The following is an 8,549-nucleotide window of genomic DNA, read 5'->3' on the forward strand; positions in this document are numbered from 1 at the left end:
GCAAATAATAAGACCTTCGCTACCTCGAAATGAAATAACTGCTAAAATCGTTTTTTTTTAACATCCAATGTGTAAAGCTGTTGTTTTTAAGTGTGGCATTTAACCAAAAGGTCTACATAATGTTCCCCTGTTGTTCTGATCGTAATTAACAGTACCAAAAATAGGAGAAAAGACTTCAGACACATCAGGCCCTGGTGTATGAGGTATAACAGTCATGAATTTTATCATAACTTGATTCACAGCAACATGTATGAAAGAAAATTAAAAACACTTGTCTTTGTCTGTAGCCATACATAATATATATGCACATTGTACCACACGGTTCACACATTTCAAGATATTTCACAACAACAGCACCAAAGAGCTTTTGATTGGTTCCTCAACCCCGCTAATACATTCATTCATCCATTATTTTCCAGATATACTAATAATCTATTAGATACAGAAGTTAATAATTTACAATAAAATAACAATTTTAAGGTACATATCTCATTTCCAGTAATTTTATACTACAATAATTCCATTCCGTCTCCACATGCATCAGCCTGCCCAAAATGTTGAAGGCTGTGGGTTTTGAAATGTTCACACAGGAAGGAACGGTTATTGAATTGTCCTAATGTTTGAATATCCTGTTACCTTGTAGTGTTGAACAAAGCAAGCAGCTTACTAATGCTGAAAAGCTGCTCCCTTTCAGACACTCATTCCCTTGCCGAGCTTCTGCATGGAATTGAAACTGTACACAAATACTCTGAAACTCACAGTGGTGTTAAAATCACACACAAAAATATTCAGGTACTGCATCTTGAAGACGAAAATGCCACAAAGTGAAGAATTTTGCTGGAAAATGTTAAAATCCTTTCCAAACCATAGAGAAAACAACACTGACAATTAAACCATCAAACTGCATGACAACACCTTCTATAGATTACGTTTTAGTTTGGTCCAAATACAGATGGATATATAAAATATATTTTTGTAAGATTCATTTTTGCGAGGTATCTTCGTAAGCATTTTGCATTGACATGTCAGATGCATTGAGTCTGTGCTTACGCTGGCCTTGCAGTGACCTTATTAAGAGGGTCTTTTTTTTATCCCACAATTCTGTGATGAAAAATTGGACTTATTCATAATGCTGCGTTTTGAATTAACTTTCTTTTAATTTGCTGATTAGATCCAACAAACCGCTGCTCAAGTGTTTGACAACTCGCTTTCTACTCACTTTAGTGACCCAACAAATTCATTGATTGAAACACGGCCGGCAAGGTATCGTTGCTTTACACTTTCTGTCACCAATCCTATACTTCCTGCTTTACAGTATTTACCACTTCTTTTTCAGCGATAGAGCTTTTGTGGTATAGGAAGCCATATTCTCTGCCTGTGTGTATTCTTATTTTGGGATTCATAGATAGGACTAAACATGTTTGCCAGCAACCTGAAAGATCCCCCAGAGTGTCAGGGTCATTCTAAACCTCTGTAACACAGACCTACGCTAACATTTTGTGCAAAATCTTTCCATCGCCCCCCTGTCTTTGTTAGATGAGCTTGTGCTTGTAAGACGCCAGATGTGCAACTGGAATACATGAACTGCTACAGAACATAACAGACACAGATGAAAGAGAATGAGCAAAACCAAACAAAGACAGTGAAAGCCAGAAAAAAAAAAAATGTGTCCAGTGGAAACAGGAATCTGTCTGTGTGAAAACAAAGCATCATTCCAGAATCTTCTTGTCCATGGATTCTTTGCCATTGGTCCGCGAGTAAGGCTCAAAAGCAGAGGAGCTCAGGTAGCGGGCGGAAAGTTCCTGCAGGTTACCCGCCAGCGAGCCGGCCATGGACAGGGGGTTGGAGGACATGCGGTTGGCCACGCCGCTGAGTAAGGAGGGCATGGGGAAGGAGAAGAGGCCGGCCACTGTCCCTGAGCTGCTGATGGCGGGCAGGGGGGGGCTGCCCCCCGCCGTGCCCGTGCTGCCCCCACTGCTGCTGCTGCTGCTGCTGCTGTTGCTGGCCAGGGCCATGGAGGGGGGGCGCAGGGCCGAGCCGCAGTGGGGCAGGATGCCCGTCAGGCCCGGGGGGGTCAGCAGACGGCCCTGCTCCAGCAGTCTGAGCACACTGCAGGTGGCCGCGGTCTCTGAGACCACCGAGCGCAGCTCCAAGTCCTTCCCCTGGTCCTTCTTCTGCTTAGTGCGCCGGTTCTGGAACCAGACCTTTACCTGGAAGGAGCACAGATGAGAGTGTTTGTTCTATGTAGGTTACCATACTGCAGGTCATCTTTATAAGTTATTGCCTTTAAAAGATCCAAAATATTTCGATATCAACATAAATACAGCATTAAAAAACATGTCTCTGGGGCCACAGAGCGGGAGCCCGTGTTCTGGGGTCTGATCCCCACGCCCAGGACCCGGGTTCCAATTCGGCTCGGGACCATTTGCTGCCTGTCATTCTATCGGTCTTCCTGTTTCAACTTTGTCTCCACAATAATACGGATAAATTGAAAATAAAACATGTCTGTTGGTGGTGTAGTAATCACAACATTTGCACCAAGTCATATTCACTGATACTATAGTAACCATAGCGCCTTGGTAGCTATGTGTTCACAACAAATGCCCGATAATTTCAACATTGTCGATGCAATCCTTACGGGGACTATTGTCTAAAAATCTCACAGGATGGAGGTAATTTCCAGCGAGCTTTGATAATGTGTTACTGCACAGAGTATGATGTGCTGTTACACAAACAGTTTGTTCACAATTAAAACAAATAAAGCAAATGCCTGTCCTTCCCTACTCAATCACAACACACACACACTGAAAAAACTGAAACGTTTACTTTAACTAAATGTTATGTGAAATATCACACACATATCAACTGATATATTTCACATAACTGTAATAAGTTAATCGGGAACAATAATATTAAGTACAAACATATTAGGTTCAACTTTACACACACACACACACACACACACACACACACACACACACACACACACACACACACACACACACACACACACACACACACACACACACACACACAGTGAGTGATCAGAGGATGCAGTGATTGAATTTGCAGAGGAGAGGGCTCACTGTCAGCAGGAAGTTAATTTAATCAAAAGTTTCTCGGTGATATTCTTCAGCAATGCTAAACTCTGGTCCTTTTACACTAAAAACAGTTCAGATCCAGATCTCAGCTCTCATGTGTCCTTTTGTCTTTGAAACAAACATGAACAATACGGAACAGGATTAATGCCACATCTTTATCTTTTTTTGAGATCTGACTACAAGTGAAACAAATCTTTGAGATATGAGATTAAAGTCAGAATTTTGGCAAAAAAACCTCTGACTTTTGAACAAAATCGCAGAACGCATTTTTTGATCAGAAAAAAAAAAAATCACATGTGGCACTACTACTCTTCCGTAGATTTGCCAATTAAAGAACAGATTGAAATATTTTATGGTGGATGTGTTTATTGCTTGATGTTGTGATCGTGTGGCTGAATTATGTATGGTGCAATCTATTTAGCGCTGAAGTTATAATAAGTGTATTGTTTGGGTCAGTTATAAAGCTAAAGAATCCAAACCCTCCAAACAATAAGTGTAAGCTTTACGTCTTTCTGTGTTTAACATTTCAGTTTATTGAACATTGAGTATAATTAGTTTTATTTAATTTTTTTCGAAGAATCTTTTTTAAAGACTAAACAATTGTTTGAATTTTTTTTCATGAAAACATGATTTAAGTTGTTGGTCTACAGAAGATATTTCCAGATACAATTCAAATTTTGAACATGGCGATTCAGCTTCTAGAATTAGAGCCTGGTAAGAAATTAAGAAATCCTAAATGTCTTCTTTGGAGAAGGATTTGATCTACTCCATCTGTTTTTGCATGAAGTACGTACAGTATATTGAATAAGGGCAAAGGAGTCAAAAATACTTATAGCTCAATCGAAGAATTAAAAAAGGAATGCACTCTTAGTGATAACTTATCAATTAGGCTAAAGTCATCCATCACACTCAACTGATCCATTAAATTATTCAAATGTATTAATTATTCAGTTTCACATAATCTTCATTGAATACATGTCAAAATAAAAAAACAAAGCATTTGTATGATTTCTGTTATAACACCTGATTGTTTTAACATTGAACTAAATGTGTTCTGTAGAAAGCCATCAGCAGCAAGCTACCATCTTAATCCCAGCGACAGTGTGATCACATCGGAATGTTCCCTTCACTTCAGTGGGCGGATGAACTCTTCACTAGCTGATAAACACCATCACACGTAAAAAAGATCCAACATTTGTGTTTGCTGATACAGACTGCCCACATGAAACATCTTGCTCATGTCAGAGGTGACATTAAGTGCAAAGAAAACAAGGTGAAGCTGGTCGCCCAAACAAAGATGATTAGCTGTGCACACGGCAAATGGCTGTCACTCTTTAATGCAGCACCCCGTTAGTACCAGGGAACAAAATGTTAATTTCACCATGTTGTCATTAAAAGTCATTACATAAGGACATGAGTCAGACTCTGGGAGATATGCCTTTGTCCTGCATAAGTAGGGAGCAAAGGTAATTTTCTATATACCTTTATGTGAGCAAATACAATCTTCAGGCACTTAGTTACCTTGTATTGAATACAAATAAATATCAGCAGCTGTTTTGGTCCAATAAAAAAAGTTAAATATTTCAAATATAAAAAAGGAATAAGTAAGTAAAATAAATAAAATGAGGTGTGAGCGTGTTGTACATCATCAAACAGATCAGAGTTGCGGCTTTGTGAGAAAGGTTGACCTCTCGCAGACTCAAGGTCAAGCTCTGCCGCTGCGCTACGACAGTTAGCACCACACACCAACCCATGGCGCTTTGCACATTTAAAAACAAAAAAGATGAATGAGACTCGAGCTGACCACAAACAGACGCTGACGTCTTCCAGAGTCAGAATGACACACACTGACCTGCCGACAGGCACCCTACGACCCATCTCTGACCCCTGACAGGACATTAGGAGACAGCCTTCTACGGCCTTTTATCTGTTATTTTAGCAGATTTAGGTTTCAATGTCAAACACTCCATAATCTATACAGTACTGACACGCACTAGCTTTATTTAAAACGCCAATGCATTTAATTTAAATGTATACACTGAAAAAACTGAAGCGTTGACTTTAAATAAATGTATTATGTCAAAAGAGGTGAGTTGGAAGCAATAATATTAAGGTAAACCTAATACTTTTTTTATTTAAACTTCATTTAATTGCTTTCAACTTACCTAATACAGTTATGTGAAATCTGTTAACATAATACATTTAATTAAAGTCATTGTTTCAGTTTCAGTGTACATACAATAAGAAATAATTCTGCGTGAAATCTTTAAATGCATCCAGCATCGCGTATTCAAAACACTGAATAGGAAACAGCAAACACTACTTAATTAATAGACATGTCTTTGAATACTAACACTCAACAACAACACTTCAGATTTGTATTGATTATTGATGCCATTATTGTTTACATCTGTAGTGCCGGTAGAACGGGCCTTTTCCATCTCTGCTCAAACTGTAATTATGTGTGTGAGAATACCGCTTGGTATATGGACGTTAAATGATGGCACCTTTAAAATGCAATATAATACAAACAATCTTCTAAAATTGATTTCATTATGTATGTACGTCACTGATTACACGTGAAGTGAAAATAATTGTTTGTGTAAATTCACCTTTCTCTGTGACAAATAAGTGATCGTAATAGGATTATCTGAATTGAAAATAGATGATTGTAATTTGTTAAAAAAAAATATATATATATATATATATTTACACTTTGCATTATTACTATATTAATTAAAAGAAAGGCATTTGTTATGGCTCATGCATTTGAGATTCAAGTTGAATCATTCCAATGTTTTTAATCCATTGTGAACAGCTTTCATACCTGAGTTTCAGACAGGTTGAGCTGCCGGGCCAGTTCTGTGCGCTCCCTCCCGACCACGTACTGACACCTCTGGAACTCCATCTCCAGCCGGTACAGCTGCTCCGCTGTGAAGGAGGTGCGGGTCCGCTTGGGCCGGTCCAGATCCAGACCCTTCGGAAGGATGATCTCTCGGATAGAGCCTTTAGCATCTGCAATAAAGAGAGGGGAGACAATTACAACAGAGACATGCCTTTCATTCAGGGTGCACACTGGTCATGTGCTTTATTATTAATATTATAGTTATTATTATCATTATTATTATTATTATTATAATTGTTGTTGTTGTAAGCTGTAGTAGTAGTAGTAGATATATTGAAGTAATAGTAGGAGCATAGTGGAGGTCCGGAGAATGTATAGTTATGATTCAAATTCAGATTTTATTGTAAAATAAAGTGCATTTGGAGTTAATGTAACATGATGTACTTGTAGAGAATATATAATTCATATTGATGAATTATCCTTTACATCTATGAGTTAACATCATCCTATGTTTGTAATTATTATGGAAAATCTAAATTAAATCCTATATGGAAAACTCCAACATCTGACATCAATTTAATTAAGATGACTTTCTAAATATACATTTATGTATATTAAAGTGTTTACCAATTTGAAGACATAAGAAGTAAAGATTACAGTCAGTGAATCAGAAATGACGTGTGTTGAAATGTGTTTCACGTCGGTTCACTGATGTAGAATACTCCTGAGAGAAATGACAACAAAAGATGCTTTAAGATGAAAGCAAAAAGCATGTGTTATTTCCTTTCAAATATATTATTAAATTGACTATACTTTTAAATATGTGCTGAATAAATGTGGCGGAAATCCATCAATTCATAATTATTTTCTTTTCAAAAACCTCTTTCTCTATATTTTAAGTAGTGAGCTGCTATGTTTAATTTAATTTTGTCATGCTAATCCACAGTTTTTGGTGTTTTATACATTATATTTATAGTTGATTTTGATCCTGCATGAGAAATTACATAAATCGCTCTGTGGGGGCAAATGCTGCACAGAATTTATAACCTCAAATATCTGTAAAGACAAACTCGCCTGCTTCTTTTGTTTGGTGAATTTTGAGTCTTATTATTTATCAACTACAAAGTGTAATGCAACACATACAACATAAACCCTGTAGGAATGTTTCTGTTAGAAGCCTGACCTTTTACACATTTAAATGTACCCAGGAAAATAAATGTGAATTGTTCATTTATCATAATAATAATAAAATCTTAATAATTATCTATAAACATGATTTTAAAACGTATTATCAAAGTATGAAATCTAAAGAAAAAATGAAACCGTCATGGTGCTAAAAAAAAAGTCTCGTGACCAAAATGAAGGCGCAGAATTTTTGGTCATGACGTTTATTTGGCCTATAATTCTTAAATAAAAATGTAAAAGCTCTTTTTCATAACAAATCTTTGAGTTTTCTTACAGTATGTTTATATAATTGTAATACAAAAAGTCTCCATTGTAAACTGCTTATGTGTAAGGGGTTATTTTGCTATCAACTTTAAATTAAGTGAAGTCCTCCTTAGTCTCAACTTTCCCACAATGAAACTACAAATGCTTCCTCCTCATCATGTAGTCCCTGAAGCTACTCTCTTATTTCCTGGTTCTTAAAGGCATCTATTGTAAGATAAGTTTAAACAATGTTTCAGAGGAATCTTTACGATCTCTGAAGTACGACACTGCAAGTTAAAAAAAGGAAAAGCCCCAGCCTTACCTCGGACCAGTATCCTCCGGCAGTAGTCCGGGTCCCCCGTGCTCCCCCTGCTCTTCTCGCAGTTGTCCACGGTCCCAGAGGCAGAAAAGGAGTCCTGCTGCTCCTTCATGAAGCTTTTGGACAGGCTTCCTTGGGAGTCCTTGTCGTCTTTCCCCTTCTGTAGTCCATTCTTCAGCCCCTTCCCTTCTGTCTCTTGGTTGTACCTGACCTCCATGCTCAGTTTATCCTCTTGGACCTGTGGCTCTTTTTTCCCTTTTGTCAGGTGAAAAATAGGAGATTACGGAGAACACGGTGCACCAGATTGTCTGGACAGTGTGGGGTTTAGTTTCAAAACAGTACCTTTCAGCAGTGCAGAGACAGCTATCTAATGTCTGGTGAAATACTTCCGTCTGTCGACCAAGGAGCCCTATTATCACTGAGCAAAGTCCCTTGCCCAATGATCATGGACTTCTCAGTGGAACTCAACAGTTATTCAATGAGCCCCTCTCCTTGTTACATAGACATCAGGCTGATAGATGATCGCCAAATAATCAGAGGCATGGATGCGCACTCGCTGTTTCAATTGATTACGGTAATTTTGCTGGATCAAAATTTGCATAACCTCATGAATACACGGAATTGTTTGTGGAAATAGATCAGGTCTTGATAGAGGAGTTTGCTTGTCCCGTCCCCCTACAGTTTGCCAGCTCTCAGCCCAGAGAATAAAGACAAATGATTGGTCTTGCGTCGCAACCAAGCCTCAGTGAACCCAACATGAAGGCACACAATCACAGAGGTACGACTCTTCCGTACCTAAAGAAAGTTCCCGGGCGCTTCGTTCTTCCTTCCACCGAACATAGCCAGACATTTCCCC

General features: G+C 38.3%; 1 protein-coding gene across 1 annotated transcript; it reads right to left on the reverse strand.

Annotated features, from left to right (window-relative positions):
* Window positions 1–211: 211 nt before the first annotated feature.
* vax1 (ventral anterior homeobox 1) lies at window positions 212–8,159 on the reverse strand. Its single transcript, XM_010771208.1, has 3 exons — window positions 7,697–8,159; window positions 5,929–6,116; window positions 212–2,210 (listed from the first exon to the last, which is right to left on the reverse strand). The coding sequence occupies exons 1-3, from the start codon at window positions 7,908–7,910 to the stop codon at window positions 1,710–1,712; spliced, it is 903 nt and encodes a 300-aa protein (XP_010769510.1). The 5' UTR covers window positions 7,911–8,159; the 3' UTR covers window positions 212–1,709.
* Between the last annotated feature and the right edge of the window lie 390 nt (window positions 8,160–8,549).

The sequence above is a fragment of the Notothenia coriiceps genome, unplaced genomic scaffold (genome assembly GCF_000735185.1).
Source record: "Notothenia coriiceps isolate Sejong01 unplaced genomic scaffold, NC01 NC01_scaffold00009674, whole genome shotgun sequence".
Classification (NCBI taxonomy): Eukaryota; Metazoa; Chordata; class Actinopteri; order Perciformes; family Nototheniidae; genus Notothenia; species Notothenia coriiceps.